Consider the following 25,300-nt stretch of genomic DNA (forward strand, 5'->3'; position numbering starts at 1 on the left):
GTTTCGGGATGGGATAGTGTTCCCGCATGATGTTGTTGTTCAGATCTTTTGGATCTATACATATACGGAGCTCGCCAGAGGGCTTCTTTACACAGACCATGGAGCTGACCCATGGCGTGGGCTCCGTGACCTTGGATAGGACCCCTTGGTCCTGAAGAATCTGCAGTTGTGCCTTGAGGCGGTCTTTGAGAGGCGCAGGAACCCTGCGAGGTGCGTGAACGACAGGGATGGCGTCCGGTCTGAGTCGAATCTTGTACGTGTGTGGCAATGTCCCCATGCCTTCAAAAACCTCCTGGTTGTGAGCGAGGAGGGAATGGAGATTCGCGTGGAACTCAGCATCCGGGAAGTCGGATATCTCATCTGGAGAGAGAGACATGATGCGCTGTACCAGGTGAAGGACCTTACACGCTTGTGCGCCCAGTAACGAGTCCTTTGATGAGCCCACAACTTCGAAGGGGAGTGTGGCCGTGTACCTCTTGTGAGTCACCTGTAGCTGGCAAGATCCTATGGACGGGATAACGTTCCCGTTATAGTCAACCATCTTAAGCCGGGATGGTGTGATGGGTGGTTTGACCTTCATGGCCTGGACTGCAGAGTAAGCAATCAGGTTGGCGGATGCGCCGGTGTCCAGACGGAAGGCGACGCGCGATCGGTTGACCGTCAGGGTGGCACACCACTCATCGTCTGGATTGATGGCATTGACCTTGTTGACATCAATGACGGCAACTCGGAAGTCATCCTGGTCATCTGCATCACTTAATTGGAAGTCTTGATGCGTGGGCTGGACGGTCCTGACTCGTGTGCGAGGTTGTCGAGGATGCGCCGGATCCATGGGTTGAGCCGCACGACAGCGGGCTGCGTAGTGGCCTATCATGGCACATCTGTTGCACTGTCGGTTTTTTGCAGGACATTGCCCTTTTAAGTGTAGACCTCCACAATTTCTGCACGTCATGACGTCACGGCGTTCGTTGCGCCACTGCGCATGCGCAGTGCGATCTTGCGGTGGGCGCGCCTGCGCAGTGCGTCCCTCGTTGTGGCCGTTATTTTTGGCGCGCACCTGCGCGGGAGACCGCGAAAAGCGCGGGAAGCGGCCGCTGTCGTCCGGGCCGTGGGGCGGGAAGAAATCGACGGCCTGGATGCGTTCAACGTCGTGGGCGGCCTGGCTTGCCGATTCGACGGCTGGGGACCCCCTCCGTGCCAACTCGGACGCCTGAAATCGGGCAAAACGGCAGGTAGCATTTTCATGGAGGACACAGGCTTCCACAGCAGACGCTAAGGTGAGGCTCTTTATTTTAAGAAGCTGCTGGCGTAGGCCACTAGAGGCAACGCCAAAAACAATCTGGTCCCTGATCATGGACTCTGTAGTGGTGCCGTAACCGCAGGACTGCGCTAGAATCCGGAGGTGCGTCAAAAAGGGTTGAAAAAGCTCCTCCTTACCTTGCAGGCGTTGCTGAAAGATGTATCTTTCAAAACTTTCGTTTACTTCAACTTGAAAGTGCTGGTCCAGTTTGAGGATGACCGTGTCATATTTGGCCTGGTTTTCGCCTTCTTCGAACACCAGTGAATTAAAGACATCGTTTGGGTGGGGGCCTGCGTAGAAGAGGAGCATTGCAATCTTCGAATCATCCGAGGCATTCTGTTTTTCGGTGGCACGGATGTACAGGTCAAATCGCTGCCTGTAGAGCTTCCAGTTGGTGCCTAGGTTCCCCGTGACTTGCATCGGCTGCGGTTTGCCGGTGTGGTCCATGTCCAGAATGGCAGGTTAGTAGGCAGGTATCGATCCACTCCTGTACCATGTGGTGTTGGGTGTTCTGACACACAGATGAGCCAACACAGTTGCATATGGTACAACGCTTCTTTATTTAAACTCACTATTTACAACTTGGTCTTTGCACTCTGCATGTGGGGGGCTCCCTGCTTGTGGTGTTTCAACAGCTCTTTCTGTTCCCTTCTCCCCAGACCTACTGACCTCCAGGTGTCGTGCTCGTGCTTTTTATGTGGTTGGTGTTCTTGTCTGTGATTGGTTGTGGTGTTGTGTACTCTGATTTGCCTGTTAGTGTGTCCATCATGATGTGTGTGTTTGAATATCATGACAGACCTGAAGGGTCGCGAGGCCGCAGACAGTAAGGGGGGGTATAGGGCCGCCGAATTTGAAAGTTAGGCTTTGGAGATTACACTGGAAGTCTAAACCTAGGAGTGTGGCCGCGCAGAGGTGGGGAAGGACGTAGAGCCGGTAATTTTTAAACTCCCTTCCCTGGACTGTGAGGTTTGCTACACAAAACCCCTTTTTCTATACTGAGTGGGAACCGGAGGGCAGGGAGATTTTTTGAATTGACAGGGTGGATGAGGAGAGAACAGCGCCTTACCGTGTCAGGGCGTATGAAGCTCTCCGTGCTCCCAGAGTCGATTAGGCAGGACGTCTCGTGCCCGTTGATAAATACAGTCGTTGTAGCAGTTGAGAGCGTTCGAGGCCGGGACTGATCCAGAGTCACCGAGGCTAATCGCAGCAGTTGAGTGTTCTCTTCAGGGAGTGTGTGGTCAGCCGAGCTGGGGTCCTGGGGGTCCTTCCAAGATGGAGGCTCCCATTGGTCGCACATGGATGAGGGTGCACAAAATGGCGGCGCCCAACCATCTGACGTGGTGGACAAGATGGCAGCGCCCGGGGGCCGCATGTGGCCCTGGAGTAGTAAGGTGACGGCGCCTGCTGGCAGCATGGGGACAGTGGAGTGGTTTGTGGTGGAGGTCCGCATTCGCTGCCGGAGACCGCGGCAATCGCACGGGCCTGGCATACCACGAAGTGGCCCTTTTTACCGCATCCCTTGCAGGTGGATGCGCGGGCCGGGCAGTGCTGGCGGGGTGCTTGGCCTGCCCGCAAAAGTAGCAGCAGGGCCCCCGGGGTTGCCAGGCCTTGCACCACAAGCTTGTGAGGGGATGGGGATGTCTCGGGTTCGGCTGCGGATGGGTTCCATACTGCCCAGGGGGCTGCCGCGCAGTCGGGAACATAAGCGCAGGCGTTTCTGGAAGCCACATCCAGGGAGCCTGCAAGGGCCCGTGCCTCCTTGAGACCTAGAGTGTCTTTTTCCAGCAATCGCTGGTGGGTTTGGGAGGACAGCGTACCTCCAAAAAAGCGTCCCGGACAAAGAGTTCAGAGTGTTCGCTCTCCAAAACTTGCGGGCAGCTGCAGTTTCTCCCCAACACCAGGAGTGCGCGGTAGAATTCTTCCAGCGATTCCCCAGGGATTTGTTGCCTTGTTGCAGATGTCGGGCGTAGACCTGGTTTACCGAGCGAATATAATGTTGTTTTAGCAGCTCTATTGCTGCATCGAAGTCTTCCACTTCCTCAATGAGGGTGCAAATCTCCGGGCTCACCCTCAAGTGCAGGACTTGCATTTTCTGTTCTCCCGTGGGTGTGTTTTCCTAGATTTTTCACCGTCAAGCGCACACACTCTGCGGGCATCGGAGTGCGTGTGAAATGCATTTCCTGCTGCGATCAGCCCATAGGCTGCCCAATTAACAGGTAACTTGTGTGAAATGAATGCTGCGAAGGCAGGAAGAGGCAGGGTGCCCGGCTGGCACTTCTATTGTGCTTCCTCAGGGGGACAGGCACTGCAGAGCTGTCTTAGAGAGCTCGGGTATAGATGGTCGACGGGACATTGGCCGTCTTAATTTTTCTGCCCCCCCTCACCCATTCCAACCTCTCTCCTTCCGAACTTTCTGCTCTTCACTCTGTCAGCTCTAACCCCGACTTTGTCATCAAACCTGCCTACAAAGAGTCATCGGACTCGAAACATTAGCTCTTTTCTCTCCCTACAGATGCTGCCAGACTTGCTGAGATTTTCCAGCATTTTCTCTTTCGTTTCAGATTCCAGCATCCGCAGTAATTTGCTTTTGTCTCAGACAGCTGCTGATTAGTGAGAAATAAAATCAGGATGGAGAAACGTAGCAAAGAGTATCTCGGCAGGACGTGCAAATGCAACATCAGTCCCCAGATACCTTTTAAAAATTTTAGTTCAGTCCTGACATACCGATGGAGCTAAAACGTAAAGGCCGTCTGACTGCAAAAGCAGATAGGCCTCTTCCAGTTGCATTAAATTGAGCTGTTAAATTGCCTGCTTGATGGTCACTTTTGATTCTTGCGCATGTCTGACAACCGGAATATCATGCAAATGCGTGATGACATCGAGACACGTACTTGACATCTTCTTGCACGACTTCATACGTTTCCAGGTCAGGCGCACGCCCACCAGAGCAACGTGAAAATCTGGTCATTGTCAGTGCCTTTATGCAAAAATCCACTTTTGAGTCAAACTATCACTCCAAACATCATGCAATGTGAAGTAAACGGCAAAGGGGGAGTCGAAAAGTTCATAAGAAAGGTGTTTATTCAGCATAACAACAATATTTACACAGCACCAGTTACATATCTCAGGATCCTCACGCCGTTCGGTCATGACGTGTTATACTAGTGCTGGTCAACTCACAGCCCAATCAGCACTAGGGAACAATCATCCCAGCAGAATGAGTCCCATGCAGGGTGAGAACAAAATAAACAGCCTCGTTCATTACATTGATGGTGAGGAATACCAATAAGGCACTGCTGAGGTTTTACATGTGTACTATAACGAGTACTATTAAAACAATGGTTTGGGATTAAAGGAGTCCAAGTATTAAAGCTGGTATACCAGTAGGTGCAAACAGGCAACTGGTAGGTTAGGAAGGGGGCACACTAAAAGTAATGTTTATGAGCATCAGATATAGGCAAATGAAACAATCAATTTGCCGAAAACAGATTTCTACAGCCTGCAAATAATGAAAATGAAAAATGAAATGAAATGAAAATCGCTTATTGTCACAAGTAGGCTTCAAATGAAGTTACTGTGAAAAGCCCCTAGTCGCCACATTCCGGCGCCTGTTCGGGGAGGCTGTTGCGGGAATAAGATGAATAACTAGCCAATCTGTTTGATGGGGATTAACTGATAGATAACTGATCACTGGAACAGGGAGACCATCCATGCACTTTTGAAATGTACCATAAAATCACTTCCATTGGGTAGACAGGGCTTATTCCTTGAATCTCATTGGAATTTTATCAGTTCCAACCCTACTACTGCATCAAATACTTGTGGTCTGGACTGAAACTTGCAAGTATAAACTTCTGATTCAGAAGTATGAATGCTACTGCTGAGCCAAGTTGACATTGTGTAACACTTGAGGCACTAAACTGATAAGATCAGATCAGTTATGAAACAAAAACAGATATCATTCTTCCGTGGTCTTTGCCCACAATGATTCAACATGATTATGTTATTTCATCACAATGTTACCACTTCCCGTTAATCCATTCAAAATCAATCTTTTTTAAAATTTATTCTTTTCATGGGGCATGGGTGTTGCTGGCAAGACCAGGGTTTGTTGTCCATCCCTAATCACCCTTGAACTGAGTGGCTTCATAGAATTTACAGTGCAGAAGGAGGCCATTCAGCCCATCGAGTCTACACCGGCCCCCGGAAAGGTACCCTACCCAAGGTCAACACCTCCACCCTATCCCCATAACCCAGTAACCCCACCCAACACTAAGGCCAATTTTGGACACTAAGGGCAATTTATCATGGCCAATCCACCTAACCTGCACATCTTTGGACTGTGGGAGGAAACCGGAGAACCCGGAGGAAACCCACGCACACACGGGGAGGATGTGCAGACTCCGCACAGACAGTGACCCAAGCCAGAATCGAACCTGGGACCCTGGAGCTGTGAAGCAATTGTGCTATCCACAATGCTACCGTGCTGCCCACTATACCATTTCAGAGGTCTGTTAAGAGCGTCGGTCTAGAGTCACGTTTAGGCCAGGTCTGGTAATGATGGTAGATTTCCTTCCCTAAAGGACATTAGTGATTCCGATGGGTTTGTTACAAAGAAAAAAAATCAATGATGAGCTTCATGGCCACCATTTCTAAAACTAGCTTTATATTCCATGTTTATGAATTGAATCTTAATTCCACCCGCTAGTACGTCCTCAGAGCAATAGCCTGGGCCTCTGGATTTCTACTCCACTGATGTTACCACTATGCCACTGCCTCAACATTGCTGATGTTTCCAGGGTCCTAGGTCAGTACATGCCAGAGGTGTTCCACAAAACAATCAGAAAATCTGCATTTGTTCTCCCCAAATGTACAGGTGACCACATTGTTTGTAGTGAATTCAGTATACAAAATGAAAGGAAGTGTAGGTAAGCCACTGTTTCAGTTGAAAAGACTCCTTGGCACCCTGGCAGTGGAAAGGGAGGAGGGAACAGGGTAGGTGGTGCATCTCCTGTACTTACACAGGAAGGTGCTGTGGGATGGTAGGGGATAATGGAAGAATGAACCCAAGTGCCGTGGAGGGGATGATCCCCTTGGAATGCTGAAGTGGGGAAGTCAAAATAAGATAGGTTTTGCGATAGCATCACGCTGCAGATAAATGTTGGAGGGTGGGGTCCTCTGAACATGACGACTGATGAGGTGGAAGGTGAAAATAAGGGGGAACCTATTGTGCTTCTGGGAGGGAAGGGAATGGATGGGAGGAGGAATAGGGTGCGAAGTTGAGGGCTCCACTAACCACTTTGGAGGGAATCCTCAGTTGAGGGTAAAGGAAGACATATAGAAAGCACTGATGTGGAAGGTGACATTATCAGAAGAGAATAGTGATCTGGGTAAAAAGAAATGAGCAGAATGGCTCAGCAAGGGACAGAGAACTTAACAAATACAATGGGGCATCAGAGACTAATGTGACATCAGGGGGAAACATTAAAACTAAAGACTATATATGAATGTGAAATAAAACTAGGTGAATTCTTTGAAGACGTAGAAATGAATAAGATTGATCTAATTTCCGTTACGGTGATGTTGCTGCAAAGTGATTGAGGTTGATAACTATGGTCCAGGATACTTGACTTTTAAAACAGGTAAGTAAGAAGGAAAAAGAATAACCCTGGCAATAATAGATTGACTGCAGTAGGAAAAAAATTTTGCTTGGAAATCAAGATGTAGAATCATCTTGTCAGAGTAAAGTAAAATGAGGCAGAAAACATCGTGGAAGTATTTTACAGAACATTTAATAGTAGTTGTGTATTCAGACAAAGAATAACTCAGGAGATTGGAGGTAGGTTACAGTAGGTAAGCTATAGAAAAAATATAAAGAGCTGGTTCATAGTTTGTACTCAATATACATTTCCTTAAGGAATATAAACCCCTCAGGAAAATGGTCCAAACATGGCCAACAAGAAACAGCAAAGGTAGCATTTAAATTAAGGAAGAAGCTTATAATGTTGCCAAGTCAGCCTGCAGATGAGGATGATTTTCGAATTCAGCCCACGAGGATCAAAAAGTAGGAGAAAATATATGAGAGCAAACCAGCAAGAATGATAAAAAGCAGATTGCAAACGTTTCTATAGATATGCAAAAACGAAGAGATTGGCAAAAGCAAAAGTGGGTACCTAGAGACAGAGGTAGGGACAGATTTTTTTTTTAATGGGAAATAACAAAATGGCAGAGATAATAAACAAATTCTTCAGACGTGCTTTATCCTAACTAATCCGCATTGGGGAACTTGGAAATGGGTTGGATCTCTGATTTGATTTGATTCAGTAGACGGTTCCTTAACTCAGGCATGGCATTAGCATCCTGCGTCCAGGTTTCTGAGCCAGAGAGGGAGGGTGAAAAGACATGCAAAATCTGTCAAAGGATGAATTTCTGGTTAAAAGGATACAAACAGGGGTCAGGAGGAATGACTAAACTGCATGTTTGTTCTTAAGGAATGAAAAGGAGGCCGGGAAGGCTGCCCCAGGTCTCAGAGTCCGATGTGGCGATTCAGCTGCAAGATCGGAGTGACTGCATTGAGATTATATTTCCCAGGGACAGGAGAGAGTGATCATTCTCTCAGACCATAAAGTGTGCATTAAATTGGCTGAGGAAGTGAACAGCAGAAATTTGACCCACCAAATAAGAGTACAATGTCCCAAGAAGTTCAGTGAATTGAAAACGGCAGGAAGATTGTGTGGCATAATGCTTCCATGTGCCGAGCATTACAATCTGACTTTCTCAGCATTGTCCTGCATGACACTGCTCTGACCAGCATACTCATTCTACACCCTCAAGGCACCCCCCTCACATCACCTCCTGAACAACTAACACAGACACTTTGTGTGATCTCAAAACCAATGCTTCACAGTCACCATCTGTAACTGTCCTCCATCCCACACTCATAACATTCTGTTTTCTTTCTTTGCAATAAAAGGGAGCACAGAAATCCAAGGAAAGCAATGAACTGGGGTGGGGATGGCCTTCCAGTGACAAACAACCTGTTAACAAAGCATATAAGAAAAAGGTGTAAAGTAAATTACATGGAAAAACGGTGCCATTTTAATTCTCAATCGCGCTCCCATGCACCTCTGTCTTTTGAACTCAACATTGAATTAAACAATTTCAGATTGAAAACCATTTTTTGGACGGTAATTGTTCACATTGCTTCTGCCCTTTATCAATTGCAGCTTTTCTGGACCCACTGTCTGTTTCTTTATTTGTTCCATTCCCACTGTCCCAGTATCTCATTTGTCTTTTATTCCTGCTACTTCTCACCCTGTCACACCCAGTTGTTTAATCCCCTCCCCATTTCCCTCCCTCTGTACAAGTTATTTGCTCGGAACGTGTTACATCTGTCTGACATTTTCTAGTTCTGATAAAAAGTCGTCAATGCCAAATGTTCCCATCTTCACAGATGTTGCCTAACCTGCTGAGTATTTCCATCATTTTCTGTTTTCAATTCCAGCATCCACAGGCTTTGTTGCTTCTCTTTTACTTCAAAGTTTTGTTTTATTTCCCTTTGGAGGTTTAGAGACATTATGCGGCACCTATCGTGAAATGAAGTATGGTCAGAAATAAATGGAATTTTAAAAGTCAACATTTGGATATTGCGTCTATTTCCCATTTAGGTGAAACTACCCCTAGCCTGCTGCAATTTCCATCCAGAACTTTAACTCGTAAAGAAAGAGTGGAAACCAGGGAATCACACTTTATTGCGTGAGTCCCATTTGGAGAGTGCAGATACCATTCTAATTTAAAGGTTTGCAGCACAATCAAGGGCAATATTATTTCTCAACGAGGTGTCAGAATGAGCAGTGACAACTTGGAAGCGCTCCAGATGAAAGCAGCGACACTGCTGTGAGCCATGAAGGTCATTTGTGGGTGCTGAGATCAGAAAGCCTCATCAGATGCAAACAGAATAGAGGGTGATGGCAGAGGCAGTCAGTGCAACTTCTACCACTGCACAGAATGACATCCAGGTCAGAAAGACATGTGAATGCCTCAAAGGGCTGGCAAGGAATAGTTGTGACAGAATGAATTTCGCATGAGCCTCGGAGGTGGATTTTGGAGAACAACTTAAATCCTTTTTTTTTCTGTAGCAGGTTTAAGATGATATGCTTAAACAGTGTGAGTTCCTGTTTGTGTGTAAAATCTGCCACAGAAAAAGACAGTAAACCAGAGGAGAATCGGGCAGAGCTTCATGTCACACGCCTAGCGAAAGCTAAGATTTCATAAAATTTGTACCAGAATAATTTCAAATCAATGAGCTTGTATATGACAAAGATCCAGGTCACAGTGATTCAGGAAGTTCAGAAAAAAATTGAAACAAAAATGTTTTTCTAATAGTTTATTCAAGGGAAAACTTTAAGCAACGACACCTCAGGAGCAAAGGAATTATGAATGAAAGCAGTTACCAAGTAAATTAGATGACTTCCCAAATCTTTTAAGTGAAAAAGAATTTGTGTTTTCCTGATCTGGATTGGGGAAAACAAACACTAATGGTATCAGGGAAGAATTTGACACATTTGCCTCATTATCGTATAATTTATGTAAGCACTGAAAGTAGTGCAGTGCTGTTGGGTTAACTAGCATACTGTGTTGGCATGTCAAATCTTCTGTGCTCATGACAACTCACTCAGTTACATGGGGCGTCATTCTCCGACCCCCCGCCGGGTCGGAGAATGGCCGTTGGCCGCCGTGAATCCCGCCCCCGCCCCCGCCGAAGTCTCCGAAGGGAGAAAAGTCGGCGGGGCGTTAATGGCGCCGCTGCCGCGGAGAATGTCACGGGCCTGCGCAAGGCAGCCGATTTTCGGCCTGCCGATATTCTCCCTTCCGGATGGGCCGAAGTCCCGTCGACGTGATGACCGTTCACGTCGACGTCAATCAAACCTCCTTTTCATCGGCGTGACCCGGTGCTCCAGGCTCACGCCGACCAGCGAGGAGGTGAGTGACGGCCTGGGGGGTTGGCTCTGGGCAGGAAATGGCGTGGCCGCAGACTGATTGCCTGAGAAGAGGTGTGTCTCGGCTTGTGTGTGTGTGCGGCGGGGGGGGGGGGGGGGTGGTTAGAGTAGGCTGGGCTCCGGGGGAGTGCCGGGAGGGGGTCCGTGCCGGGGTGGAGGTTGTGGAGGGGGTCCGTGCCGGGGTGGAGGTTGGGGGTTGTGGAGGGGGTCCGTGCCGGGGTGGAGGTTGGGGGGGGGGGGTCCGTGCTGGGGTGGAGGTTGGGGGTTGGGGAGGGGGTCCGTGCCGGGGTGGAGGTTGGGGGTTGTGGAGGGGGTCCGTGCCGGGGTGGAGGTTGGGGGTTGTGGAGGGGGTCCGTGCCGGGGTGGAGGTTGGGGGTTGTGGAGGGGGTCCGTGCCGGGGTGGAGGTTGGGGGGGGGGGGTCCGTGCTGGGGTGGAGGTTGGGGGTTGTGGAGGGGGTCCGTGCCGGGGTGGAGGTTGTGGAGGGGGTCCGTGCCGGGGTGGAGGTTGGGGGTTGTGGAGGGGGTCCGTGCCGGGGTGGAGGTTGGGGGTTGTGGAGGGGGTCCGTGCCGGGGTGGAGGTTGGGGGGGGGGGGTCCGTGCTGGGGTGGAGGTTGGGGGTTGTGGAGGGGGTCCGTGCCGGGGTGGAGGTTGTGGAGGGGGTCCGTGCCGGGGTGGAGGTTGGGGGTTGTGGAGGGGGTCCGTGCCGGGGTGGAGGTTGGGGGGGGGGGTCCGTGCCGGGGTGGAGGTTGGGGGTTGTGGAGGGGGTCCGTGCCGGGGTGGAGGTTGGGGGGGGGTCCGTGCTGGGGTGGAGGTTGGGGCGGGGGGGGGTCCGTGCCGGGGTGGGTGATGGGAGGGCAAATGAGTTGGTCCACCTGGCCAGGTGCCAGCCTCCAACAGTTGGACCCATGCGGTCCATGCCACCTGGCTGGGGGGAGGAGGGGATATGGGCAATGATGACATGTCGTCGTTCCCCTCCCCCCCACCAGGTCGTCATGTTTTCAGATCATCCAGCGATGTTGGCCGCCGTGGTGGCAGCCGCTCATGTCTATGTTGCCCTGGATGAGGAGGAGGAGGAGGAGGAGGAGGAGGAGGAGCGTGCCAGAGAGGCGGCGCAGGCTGCCGCAGAGGGGCAGGCGGCAGCCGCCCAGGCTGGAGGGACACCTGACCGACAGGACGAGGAGGGGGAGGAGGACGTCGCGGCCCCACGGCAACGGAGGCACCCGAGGGCGCCCCGTGTGTACCGGCCCCGGCAGTCATACCAGGACCTCACGGACCGGGAATGCAGGAGGAGACTCCGGATGAGCCGGGAAACCGTGGCACACATCTGCCACCTGCTGGCACACCTGTCACCGCGTGGCACTGGCGGGGGACACCCTCTCCCCGTGTCCGTCAAGGTTACGGTGGCCCTGAACTTTTATGCAACGGGGTCATTCCAGGCACCGAGTGGGGACCTGTCCGGCATATCGCAGACATCGGTGCATCGGTGCATCCGGGCAGTGACAGATGCCCTTTATGCCATGGCGCACCGCTACATCCGCTTCCCCGTGGACCGGGCCAGCCAACATGCCCGGGCCGTGGGCTTCTCTGCCATTGCCGGGTTCCCCATGGTCCAGGGCGCGATCGATGGGATGCACGTCGCCGTGCGGCCACCTGCAGATAACAGGGCCGTGTTCACTAATAGGAAGGGGACCTATTCGATGAACGTACAGGTGGTCTGCGACCACCGCATGATGATCCTGCACGTCTGCGCCCGTTACCCAGGCAGTGTACACGACTCATTCGTGTTGTCGCGGTCATCCATCCCCGGCATGTACGAGGGACGCCATCCCCGGCTGAGGGGCTGGTTGCTGGGCGACAGGGGCTACCCATTGCGATCGTGGCTGATGACGCCTATACGGAGGCCACGCAATGAGGCGGAGAACCGCTACAATGATGCCCATGTAGCGACAAGGGGAGTGATCGAGAGGTGCTTTGGCGTGCTGAAGATGCGTTTCAGGTGCCTGGACCTCTCTGGGGGCGCCCTCCAGTATCGGTCAGATAGGGTCGGCCGCATCATTGTGGTGTGCTGCGTCCTGCACAACATAGCCCAGCAGAGGGGCGATGTGCCGCAGGCAGAGGAGGGCGGAGTGGAGGAGCAGCAGGAAGAGGCCCAGTCCTCCCCAGATGAGGGGGATGGGGGCAATGGTCAGGGCAGACGGGGTAGACACAGACGGGTGGCTGTCCACCGTTACCGGCTGGCCCAGCGGGCACGGGACAGACTGATAGACGCCCGCTTCACTGACTAGATGGGCGTGGGAATCGGGTAGTATGGCCACAGACCGCACACCATGACAACAGCCGACCACCCACACCCCCCACCCATCCATCCACCCAGCACCATCACCCCCCTCCCCAACCCCACACACCCCACCCGCATGCACACCACCCCCCCACTCCCAATTGCCGATCCACCGGCGGCACAACGGGCCGGGCTCACCCAGTTGCGGGTGGACGCGTGTCTATCGCAGGCCATGGAGAATGATGACAGCCCGCCTCCGATGAGCTCCTGGCTCTACATCGTTGGACTATGTCTGACCCATGGCCACAGTACCACCATCCACCCGGACCATCCCTGCATGCGGCTGTGATACTGCAGCGCACGGTCCCGTCCTCTGCCCGGGGGATGTTGATGGCGGCCCAGGGGGAAGGGGGCAGACTCACCTGGGGCTGAGGTAAGACCACCCCTCACACACACACTTGCGCTCAACGTACATGACACCCCCGCACACTTTGGACAGAGCATAAAGGCAGCTTCGGTAGGTGTAACATTGACTTTAATAACCAAAGGAGTTCATGCACGTGCCCTAGCGCCTAAAACTCATCTGTGCCCTGCACCCGTGCCAACTTACTCAGTGTCTAATTGTTTGGCCTTACGGGCCCTTTGACTACGTCTACGTGGTTCCCCAGACGGTACAGCAGAACTGGAGGTGGACTCCTGTGATTCCTGCCCTCTGACACTGGATCCCTTTGGCGGCCGTTTCCTGGGGCGTCCTGGCCTAGATGGGCCAGGCTGCGGCCCGGGCGACTGGGATGGCGAGCTGCCAGCCTGTCCTGCCCGTTGCCCACCCGATGCACCTGGGACGGAAGGGGGGGAGTCCGAGGTGTCGCGGTGTACCGGGACCTCCCCTACAGAGGGAGCCGGGATGGACCACACCACCTCCTCCTCCCTCGGGGTGCCCGATGGCCCCCAGGCCTCTACATGGGTGGGGGATGCGAACGGACTGGCCATCCGACGCGCCCCCGACATCTGGCGCTGCCAGTCCTGGAGGCCCGTGCTGGTATCGACAGGGGTCTGCAGGTTTGCAGCCATGGAGCCCAGGGGGTTGTCGAACCCTGTCTGCGACAGTGCGACGCCAGCTCGCACATGGCCACTGGCGCCGATGCCCTCAGCGATGGCCTGCTGAGACTGGGCCATGGCCTGCAGAGACTGGGCCATGGCCTGCAGAGACTGGGCTATGGCCTGCTGAGACTGGGCCATGGCCTGCTGAGACTGGGCTATGGCGTTGAGCGCCTCTGCCATCTGGCGCTGGCACTGGCTCATGGCCTCCTGTGAGAGGGCAGCCATTTCCTGGGCCACAGACGCCGCCTGCACGGAAGGCCCCAGGCCTCGCAAACCGTTCCCCATGTCTGACACCGTCGCACCCATTGCCTCCACCGCGGACGCCACCCGTGCGGTGTCAGCCTGGGTGGCACGCATGACCGGGACCACTCCCAGCTCCTGGACGCGGGTGGACTCCTCCACCTGCGACCGCAGCCGCCGCAAGCCACCCGTCACCCTATTCGCTCGTCTCCGTGTCGGTGGTTGCATCGGATCTATGTGTGGGTGTGGTAACTGCAGGAACCCGGGATCCATCTGGGCGGCAGATGTTCGCTTGGCCTGGGCTGCCCTCCGACCGCCCGGTCCCTCTGCTGCTCCTACCTCCACCTGCTGTACCGGGACGGCTGTGTTGTGCGCACCAGTGAGTGTACCAGACGCCTCATCACTAAAGTGCCCAACCGTGGTGAGTGTTTCTGCGATGGTGGAGGGTGTTGGTGACAGCAGTGGCGTTGTGTCGTGCTCTTCGTCCCACTCTGAGTCCATGGCACTTTGGGGTGGGGGTTCGTCTCCACCCATCCACTCTGAGTCACTGTCCGGTATTTCGTCTTCCCGGGTAGGGGTGTCCTGGGTAGTGCTGTCCCGGGTAGTGCTGTCCCGGGTAGGGGTGTCCTGGGTAGTGGTGTCCCGGGTAGGGGTGTCCTGGATAGTGGTGTCCTGGGTAGTGGTGTCCTGGCTCGGATGTGACGGGGGCCTGTGGCTGCCCCCCTCATCGCTGGGTGGTCGCTCCCGCACGTGACGGGGGTGTCGTCTCCCTGTTGCTCCAGGTCTCTCCGTCTCCCGTGGTCTCCGAGGGGCATCCTGCGGGCGTCGCATGCTGGAGGGTTCGGGTCTCTCCGTCTCCCGTGGTCTCCGAGGGGCATCCTGCGGGCGTCGCATGCTGGAGGGTTCGGGTCTCTCCGTCTCCCGTGGTCTCCGAGGGGCATCCTGCGGGCGTCGCATGCTGGAGGGTTCGGGTCTCTCCGTCTCCCGTGGTCTCCGAGGGGCATCCTGCGGGCGGTCTGCATCTGCGGGGATGGGTGCCTGGACGTTTGGTCCTGCGATACACAATGAAGCATGCATGGTTAGACATCAGGCAGTGATCAGGTGATACGGGAGAGGGGGATATAGGGGAGGGGGGATATGGGGACGGGCTGTTGGTGGCTCACTTGCTCGTGGGGCCCCGACCTCTGCATCAGCAACCTCCCGGTCGTCAGGTCCGCCAGCCAGTTCCAGGGCCCTTTCCTCGTGTACGGTCAGTGGCCTCTCATCAGCGGGCCCTCCTCCAGTCCTCACATGCTCCCTATTGTTGTGTGCGCGCTTCTCCTGGGGGGGGGGGGGGGGGGGTGGTGGCAGGGGTAAAAGGCAACAGTGTTAGGCAGGTATATGAATGCACGCCATCGGTTGCGCGTGCATTGCAGAGGTTAAGGTTAGGGCTGGATTCACTTGGGGATATGGGGGATATGGGGGAGGGGGGATATGGGGGAGGGGGGATATGGGGGATATGGGGGAGGGGGGATATGGGGGATATGGGGGAGGGGGGATATGGGGGATATGGGGGAGGGGGGATATGGGGAGGGGGGGATATGGGGAATATGGGGGAGGGGGGATATGGGGGAGGGGGGAATATGGGGGATATGGGGGAGGGGGGATATGGGGGATATGGGGGAGGGGGGATATGGGGGATATGTGGGAGGGGGGATATGGGGGAGGGGGGATATGGGGGATATGGGGGAGGGGGGATATGGGGGAGGGGGGATATGGGGGAGGGGGGAATATGGGGGATATGGGGGAGGGGGGATATGGGGGAGGGGGGGATATGGGGGAGGGGGGATATGGGGGATATGGGGGAGGGGGGATATGGGGGAGGGTGGATATGTGGGAGGGGGGGATATGGGGGAGGGGGGATATGGGGGAGGGGGGATATGGGGATATGGGGGAGGGGGGAATATGGGGGATATGGGGGAGGGGGGGATATGGGGGAGGGGGGAATATGGGGGATATGGGGGAGGGGGGATATGGGGGATATGGGGGAGGGGGGGATTTGGGGGAGAGGGGATATGGGGGATATGGGGGACGCTCACCCTGCCTGCTCTGACGAGGTCGTTCACCTTCTTGTGGCACTGGGTGCCTGTCCGTGGTGTCAGGGCCACAGCGGTGACGGCCTCTGCCACCTCCCTCCACAGACGCCGGCTGTGGCGTGGGGCAACTCTGCGGCCGTGCCCGGGATACAGGGCGTCCCTCCTCTGCTCCACCGCATCCAGGAGCGCCTCCACATCGCGTGACTCGAACCTCGGGGCTGAGCGACGGCCAGCCATCAAGTCGGGTGTTGCGGTCGGCTGTTCCGGTCGGGTGGGGGGGGAGCTGCGCGGCCTTATGAGCCGTCACGCCGTGCAGCGCGTATGACGCTGCACGGCGTGAACCACTGCGCAAGCGCGGATCCCGTTACGTCGCTGCTAGCCCATTTCGGGCCGCAGACTATCGGCCCATTTTTATGACGTGACGCAAGTGGGATTTGCGCCGTTTTTTGCGCCGATCGGCGGAGTTTCCGCCGATAACGGAGAATTTCGCCCATGGTGTGGGGTTAAACCCACACCCTTTTGACTCTAATAATAATAATCTTTATTGTCACAAGTAGGCTTACATTAAACACTGCAATGAAGTTACTGTGAAAAGCCCCTTGTCACCACATTCTGGTGCCTGTTCGAGTACACAGAGGGAGAATTCAGAATTCTCAGCCGGTACGGGAATTGAACCCGCACTGCTGGCCTTGTTCTGCCCACTATGAAAACGGGAAGAGGTAAGCATTGATTAAAAATAGATCTGGCTGAAACGTTGCTATTAACATCCGTGGTGTTGGAGATTTTGTCTGACCATCAAAATCATGAGTGCACCCTGTTGGAACACGTCTTCAATTTCTGAACATAGAAAATGCTCCGAACAATTTTACTATGAAGCTAACACAATGAAGCCAGAAGTAATCGTAAGGTTAAAAAAGTCCCTGTTGTGTTACGTACCATGTGGAGGTGTGTGGGCGGGGGGGGAGGGGGATCCTCCTTTTCCGTTCTTCATACTTCAATTATTCTCTTGTGTCTAAATCACAACTGATATAAAATGCCTCATTTAAATGCACAAACCAGCGTGTTTATGTATAACGCCTCCAGCTCTTAAGATACCAGGGGATGATGATATCACTGCAACCAGAAACAAAAGTGTTGGTCATTTCCCCATATAAGGCACGACATGATTGTGGAAGTCACCTAAACAGCTCTATAAATCCCTGCCAGAAGAGAAAGATTTAGTTCATTGCAGGACTCCTCGAACCAAAAGATGAACTGCATCAAGATCCCCGCTCTATTTACGTTAGTAAATCTAGCAGCGTGTTTACCTGTGCCACTGAGTTCAGACACTCAACCATTCAGCGAAAAGGACTGGAACCAATGCCGGGTATAATATATAAAACCAGCAAACATATAATAGATATTTAATTATAGATTATATATTTTATATATATTACATATATTATTGTTTCATATTTTGTGCACATATAAAATGTAAAAACAGTAACTGTGCATAAAAGACAATAAATTAGAAATTTCATTGAAATACATGATTGATAGCTAAAGATTTTTAAAAAAACTTACGGATCTTTTTGTCCTGAGGTAAACTTCACTTGCCCCTTTTCTCACCAGAAATATCTGAAGACATTTTACAACATGACAGAGTCGGCTACTTTGCAAAAGAGCGCGAACGGATTAACCGAGAAGATTGGAGAAATGCAAGAATTCTTTGGGCTGCAAGTAACGGGAAGCCTGAACGGCGAGACGCTGGCAGTGATGAGTAAGTCCCGCTGCGGAGTCCCTGACCTTCAGCCGTACACCTTCTTCCCAGGAACACCTCGGTGGCCTCGCACTACAATCACTTACAGGTACAGGTGCTGGCTAGTGTGTGTGTGTGGAGGGGGGGGGGGGGGATTATAAGGATGAGTCCAATGAATGATCACCTATCTATTCACTCACTCCCCTTCTTCCTCAATAGAATCGTTAACTACACGCCGGACCTGAAGAAACCAGAGGTGGACACTGCCATTTCTATGGCCCTGAAAGTCTGGAGCGATGTTACTCCTCTGACCTTTACCAGACTCTACACTGGAGAGGCTGATATCATGATATTGTTTGCAAGAGGCAGTAGGTTCAACAATTCTGTTTGTGTCTCGATGGTATGATTCGATGTTTTATTTTCTTCCTCCCTTTTATTTTTTTTCTTCACCCCTCGCTCTGTATTCCTAGGTCACGGGGATTTTAACTCGTTCGATGGAAAGGGCGGCATTTTGGCTCACGCCTTTGGTCCTGCATTGAGGATTGGGGGCGACACCCACTTTGATGAAGATGAGTGGTGGACCCTGTCAAGAAATGGTAAGGAGTTTCCAGGTACTGGGGCCACCGCGCAAAAACGGGGAAAGATTTAAGCGATGGGGGTACTTGTGTTTTTTTTCTGTCAATGTCCCAGTTATTCGTTCATTCCATCTCATTCGACGAAAGTGGAAGTTACAAGCTTGTTTTAACTATTTCAATTCAAGTGTGAAACGTCAAATGTTTGAATGAGCTTCCATTGGAGCACATGTCATCTTTATTAACGATTCAAATGCTTGATTCACTTCTCATCTTCATGCAATTTCTTACCCATGGTTTGTGAGCAGTTTGACCAATTTGTGCTCCCTCGCCATCTTCACAGGGATCAATTTCTTCCTTGTTGCGGCCCATGAATTTGGACATGCCCTCGGACTGGGTCACTCCAGGGATCGATCCGCTCTCATGTTTCCCGCCTATTCATATGTCAACACCAAAGGTTTTAGACTCCCAGCCGACGATGTTCGCGGGATCCAGGCTTTATATGGTATGTTTAACATTGTGATGACCACTTATATAAATATAATATATATTTTTTAAATTTTAAAGACGTTTCTGTGCTGTTCCTGTTCATCATCCTTCCCATTCAAACATTGCCCAATCCAAGTTTTCTGCTATGACCATGCTGAGGAGTATAAAAGCACAAATTAACTTTGCAGGATGCAAAAATACAGATTTGTTTGTATAACTGACCGCCCAGTGAACTCACCCTGTGGTTCGGAAGGCAGCATTAGGCGACACACATCCTTCAACAGCAAAATAGTATATAGAGGTAGATTCCCACCTCCTCGTGTTTATCAACAGCCGCTGTTAATTCCAAAGGGACCAGGCACCTGAGGGTCAAGTCGAATTGGAATTGGAAGTGTGCATCACACCCCTGATCTTGAGGAGCCACATCACACAAAGTCTACTACTGTATGAATGTATTAACACGTGTCCATGGAAAGTGTCAGCCACAGGAAATTCCAATTGTTGGGAAATTTGAGCTAATCATTTAAAACAGTTACTTCAATCTATGAAAACCCATCTCTCTCAATGTCCTAATCAATGACCTGTGTTCATTCTTCAGCTACCCCCAGCAATTCGCTGTGAGCAATACATATTATGTATGTAATATATTATATATATATTGCTAAATACCTGCTAAATAACATCCCACTGTAGGAACTGTTTCATGGGATTCATAGGGCTTATATTGTCTTTAAAATGCTCATGTGATCCTTGAAGTTTGCTTATTCATACAATTATAGAATTTTACATCACGGAAGACGTTCATTCGGTCCATCAATGCTAGTGTCACGGAGGGCATGTCCGAGGGCATGTCCACGGCATGTCACGGAGCTATCCATGTCATTCCTTCCTCTGGCCTTTTTGCCCGTATCTTTTTAAATTTCCACAAATATTTCTCAATAATGGACATCTATAGAATTTGGAAATGTTTGTTTGTCATCTCCATCACTTGAAAATTAATATTGATTTCTGATTTATCCATCATTTAAAAACAATTCTTCTGCTGTGTTTTAGGAGCTAATCAAGATCCAAGACCACGCCCAAGACCAACACAACCACAGCCCAAACCACCCCAACCAACACAAACCCTGGACAAGTGTAATCCACAATTGTCATTTGATGCCGTTACTAGTTTACGTGGAGAAATATGGTTCTTTAAGGATAGGTAAGAATAACATTTTTGGTTCTGTTTTATGCTGCCTATCACACTAAAATCATCACTGCAGACATTATTCAATCATTCATTTAAATATCATGCAATTGACAGCGCCATGCATTAATATGTATTGGTGCACAGAAGGATGTTGTAATTTTTTTTGTATTTCTAACTTCAATTGAGATTGTTTAGAGATGTGAAGGATTGGAGGGAAAGGTAAACATATCTTCATGCCTCAATTTATCCCTGAGATCTAGTTCTGAGTGAAATAGACGAAAGCACTGGAGAATTCTCACCAGAGCAGTACAATGGGACTTGAGAAAAACAGAACTGCAAAATATGAGTGTTCTGCAATTATAAAATCTAAAATAGTTTCTTTCCATTAATGCAAATATTATGGATTTGATATTTAATTTTCAGATATGATATCAGCAAAATGCATAGAACAACCAGATCAATTTATGTAATTCCAATACTCCTCTCACACCAAAAGCAGACTTTCATCTGTTTCCATAGCTAGTTATTCATGGAACAGGTCACTAGAAACTTGTATAGCTTGAGGGACACCACTCTGCATTAATCATGGCTGACCAGGAGCCTCACCCACTCTTACCAGGATTTGCAGGTTAACACTCAACCTGTTTGGCCACACTATGAATGCACCTTCCACGGGACTTTCTGCGGAAGCAGGTACAAACCTTCCCACTCCTGCTGCTAAGGGGGATTCAGGATAGGGTGGTCTCTAGAGGATGGATAGGAGAGGGGAGCGGCTCGGACATATATAAAGAGCTTATGGGGTCGGAGGAGAAGCAAACCGAGGAGCTGAAGCGAAAGTGGGAGGAGGAACTGGGGGGAGAGATAGAGGAGGGCCTCTGGGCGGATGCGTTAGGAAGGGTCACTGCTACCGCAACATGTGCCAGGCTCAGCCTGATCCCATTTAAGGTTGTCCACCAGGCTCACATGACAGTGGCCCGGATGAGCAGATTCTTTGGGGTGGAGGATAGGTGTGCGAAGTGTGCAGGGTGGGGGGGGGGGGGGGGTGGCGAACTATGTCCATATGTTCTGGGCATGCCCAAAAATGAGGGGATTTTGGCAGGGGTTTGCTGACGCCATGTCCACAGTATTAAATATGAGGTTGGCAATGAATCCGGAGGTGGCGATTTTTGGGGTATCGCAGGACCCAGGAATCCAGGAGGAGAGAGAGGCGGATGTTCTGGCCTTTGCTTCCCTGGTAGCCCGGAAGCGTATATTGCTGGCATGGAGGGACTCAAAGCCCCCAAAATCTGAGACCTGACTTTCAGACATGGCAGGCTTCCTCTGCCTGGAGAAAATTAAGTTTGCCATGAGAGGGTCTCTGCTGGGGTTCGCCCAGAGGTGACAACCATTCATCGACTTCCTCGCAGAGAACTAATGGTCAGCAGAAAGGGGGGGGGGGGGAGGGGGTTAGGTTAGCGTAGGTTAGGGGGGTAAGCAATGGCAAGACCTGTGGGAGAGGGAGGTGGAATTTGCACTATGTTTATATTTTTCCTTGTTATGTATATTGTTGATTTGGTTGCTGTTAAATGCCAAAGAAATACCTCAATAAAACGTTTATAAAAAAAAATGAATGCACCTTCCTCCGCCATCAAGTCCTGGGTGGGAATTGAACTTGGAGTTTCTGGCTCAGAGGCAGGGACACTACTCCCAATGCAACACTCAATCTCACTTTATATAATGTAAATCCTACACCTTAGATCAGATTTGTTTTCAAAAAGACGATACTAAAATGTTACTTATTTTAAGATTGACTGTCATGGTTGTACTGAAAAATTGCAGAACACTTTTACCCTAAGGTTGAATGACATCCAGCCTCAATGCTGGTATTTCTATACCTTTTCTGGCTGATAGACTACCTTGCATTCTATCAGTCTTTCTTTCAGTTTAAAAATATTGCCCTAATGAATTAATTAGACTTGCATATTAGGTGAATTGGACATTCTGAATTCTCCCTCAGTGTTCCCAACAGGCACCGGAGTGTGACGCCTAGGGGATTTTCACAGTAACTTCATTGCAGTGAAGCAGGTGAGCCTACTTGTGACACTATTAAAGATTATTGTTATTAATTAAACCTTCTTATTGTTTAGGATCCTTTGGCGGAAACACTATCGACGTCAAGATGTAACATCAGTTCCAATCAAGCACATTTTTCCAAACATTCAGTCAGTAGATGCTGCAGTTGAATTCAAGAACAGAGATGTGGTGGCTCTTTTCAAAGGTTCTAGAATTGTTTCCACGTTTTACACAAAGTTTGCATATTGTTCATCACCACTGCATGATCGATAATATTTACTGGCAAAATATAAGCATGCACACTCATTAAAATTTGCAACATAAACCAATAGGATTAGTTTTGTTTTCTCCTTTGAAGTGTTGATCATGAATGTGGCATTTAGAATGGAAAGCTGAAAGATCCACTTCTTATTTTTCATTTCTGAACTATCTGCAGAGCATGTGTTGATTTAGTGAATATTTTTTGAAACATTCTACAATCATATCCCACCTTTTCACTGTTGACTGAAATCACTGTTAAAATCCCATAGGATCAATGTACTGGCTAGTTAGAGGCTTCACGATTTTGCCAGGCTATCCTAGGAGCATCAGATCCTTTGGATTTCCAAGATCGGTTTCACAAATAGATGCTGCCCTCTATGTCAAAGAGACAAGAAAAGTATTGTTCTTTGTGGGAAACATGTACTGGAGGTATGTAGTAGTATTATTATGCAATGCTCCCCATTCCTCAACTGCAAAGCAAAATTGTTTCAGAATCAAATTTGTATTACTAAGACTATTTTAAAGCTTAAATTTATTGAAAAAAGGTAACATTAATTGGTTCCCTTACTTCTGAAGAGAATATGGACAATGAAAATAAAATAATTGACAAGATTGCAATATCCATTTAAAACACAGGCATCTTATCCCTTTTGTTTAGTTATAATTCAATGAGGAAGCAAATGGACAGAGGCTACCCAAGAAGGATAAATGGTGACTTTCCTGGAATTGGGAACAAAGTAGAGTCAGCATTTCAAAACTTTGGTGAGTTCTGCAGCAGGCTGGAAAGCTGAAATATTCACAGTTTATGCAACTACAATGATTAATTTTTGATTGATATTCTAAGTTTCATTATTCTATTTGTAAAATATGTTGAAGATTTTCTTTTTTTTTCTTTAGGCTACTTCTACTTCTCTAATGGAGCAGCACAATATGAATATGATTACAGGAACAAACGTGTTATCCGTGTTTTGAGACCAAATAGCTGGCTAAATTGTTATTAGCTAATAATAAATAATTTGATTTGGTATCTGTCTAATGCAGAGTAGTGTACTCTTTGAAAGCACTGGAGCCTCATGTCAGATTAAAATTTGATTATTTTGTTCTGGTATGAAAAACACATTCTTAGTACATTTTATATATTTGTCTTCAAACAATCGTTGAATATTCTTCTATGGTGATTTATAATATTTCATTCAATTTTTAAATAAATACAAAACATTAAATTGTATAAAGTTCTTAATGCAATAAAAATTGCTGGCATAATGAAAGGGCAGAAACAAGATTGGTATATCATTAATATTTTTCTACTGTGTTTGCGTGGTCCATTCCTATCATTTTCACATTGTTCAATTTGCTGAAATGATACAGCTATGATAACTGTGTTACATAATGGAAAATAATCATTTATTAATCTCTCTTTGTGATGAAAAATATATACCATTTGTTATTGTGAATTGTACTTTTAATACATACCAAACAATCAATTGAACGTTTGTTGAGGTTGCATATCACTGAAGTAATATTAAGTTTGACCGCTTATGTTCTTCAAATGATTTTTTAGTATTTTGGCACATGTTAATAATGTTATTTTCCATTACTCATTAATTTGCAGAGTGATTATTCACTTTATATAATTGTCACAACCTGTCCTGTACAGATTTGATCATTTGAAAAGTAACATGACTGTGGTCTAACAGAATTACTAAACTTTCACCGAATTGCGATATTCAGGTTTGTTGGACATATTTCCTGCTGGCATGCTTCGGACCTGTAACAATGTTGAATGTATAATTTTGCCAAATAATTTGTAATCAAATCAAAAATGTTCAGAGCATACTGAGATAGGAAATAAAAGCCGTGAACTAAACTTTATGTGCTCTAGTTTTCAATCTTGTGCATCATCAGACATTAGTCATGAGTTTACGTGAGGCTCAGACATTTTGCAGTTTCAGATAATCATACAGTCATGTTGGTGCAGGGTAGACATGTCACTGAAATTAGTAACAGATCAGAAATGTAAAATTAATATTTTCAGCAGGTGTACTGAACAATTATATTTTCAACAGGTTTTTTAAAAAAAATCATGACTATTACAAAACATACATGAATTGCAAAGTCAGTGGAACAAAGAAATTGTCTGCGTTCTAGTTAATGAGTGGTGCCTTTCCCTGATCACTGTGCATTGAATTTTGCTGTGAAAATAGCAGTGAGGGCAAAGTACCGTGAGGCGAACTAACCCTCACCATTATTTCATGTGTAAATGGACAGCAACATTCAGCAGCAGCTGCACATGCTCAGTAAAACATGGAAATCCAAAAGCTTCTGATAACAAAAGAGATGAGGCAATAAATTGAGTTGCATGCAGCTGAATTTTCACTCTGGGCTCAGTAATTTTTCAAAGTTCATTCATGGGATATATTTATTTCCTATCGCTGATGATGGCATTTCAGAGTCAACCTACATTGCTGTAGGACTGGAGTCACATATAGGTCAGACTGAGTAAGGACAGCAGATCTCCTTCCCAAAACAACATTAGTGAACCAGGTGGGTTTTTACGACAATCGACAATGGTTTCATAATTATCATTAGGCTTCGGATTCCATATTTTTAGCGAATTCAAATGTCACCATCTGCTGTGGCAGGTTTCAAACCTGGGTCCACAGAGCATTACCTTGGACCACTGGATTACTAGTTCAGTGACAATACCACTACGCCACTGCCTCCCTGGTTGCCAGATCATTTCTGGGTCCTTACTCCTGTGTCATTTCAACACCAGTGATGTGATGACATAATTTTCAAATGGTAATTCCCTGATTGGCCCAAGGGCATAGCCACATGGGGCTGGGTCATATACAAAGAGGGCCCTGAAAAGGCAAGTGGCAGCCATGACTGAGCATGCCACTCTATGGGAACATAGCTCTAGAGAATGAAGATCGACTTGGTGCCGTCAGGGGCAGGTGGTCATCGGTGGCTGCTGCAAGATTTTCAGATACCCCTCTATAT

At 49.3% G+C, this 25,300-nt stretch overlaps 1 protein-coding gene across 1 annotated transcript in view; it reads left to right on the forward strand.

Annotated features, from left to right (window-relative positions):
* The window catches only part of LOC140391311 (uncharacterized), a 108,265-nt gene extending 84,101 nt beyond the window's left edge, over positions 1 to 24,164 (forward strand). Inside the window, exons 12-21 of the mRNA XM_072475904.1 lie at positions 17,188 to 17,359; positions 17,605 to 17,840; positions 17,951 to 18,099; positions 18,202 to 18,327; positions 18,647 to 18,808; positions 19,846 to 19,996; positions 22,111 to 22,241; positions 22,567 to 22,726; positions 22,956 to 23,059; positions 23,195 to 24,164. Of these exons, the coding sequence (XP_072332005.1) occupies positions 17,188 to 17,359; positions 17,605 to 17,840; positions 17,951 to 18,099; positions 18,202 to 18,327; positions 18,647 to 18,808; positions 19,846 to 19,996; positions 22,111 to 22,241; positions 22,567 to 22,726; positions 22,956 to 23,059; positions 23,195 to 23,298 (1,495 nt within the window). The 3' untranslated portion in view covers positions 23,299 to 24,164. The remainder of the gene's footprint in view (positions 1 to 17,187; positions 17,360 to 17,604; positions 17,841 to 17,950; positions 18,100 to 18,201; positions 18,328 to 18,646; positions 18,809 to 19,845; positions 19,997 to 22,110; positions 22,242 to 22,566; positions 22,727 to 22,955; positions 23,060 to 23,194) is intronic.
* Positions 24,165 to 25,300: the final 1,136 nt, after the last annotated feature.

The sequence above is a fragment of the Scyliorhinus torazame genome, chromosome 15 (genome assembly GCF_047496885.1).
Source record: "Scyliorhinus torazame isolate Kashiwa2021f chromosome 15, sScyTor2.1, whole genome shotgun sequence".
Taxonomy (NCBI): Eukaryota; Metazoa; Chordata; class Chondrichthyes; order Carcharhiniformes; family Scyliorhinidae; genus Scyliorhinus; species Scyliorhinus torazame.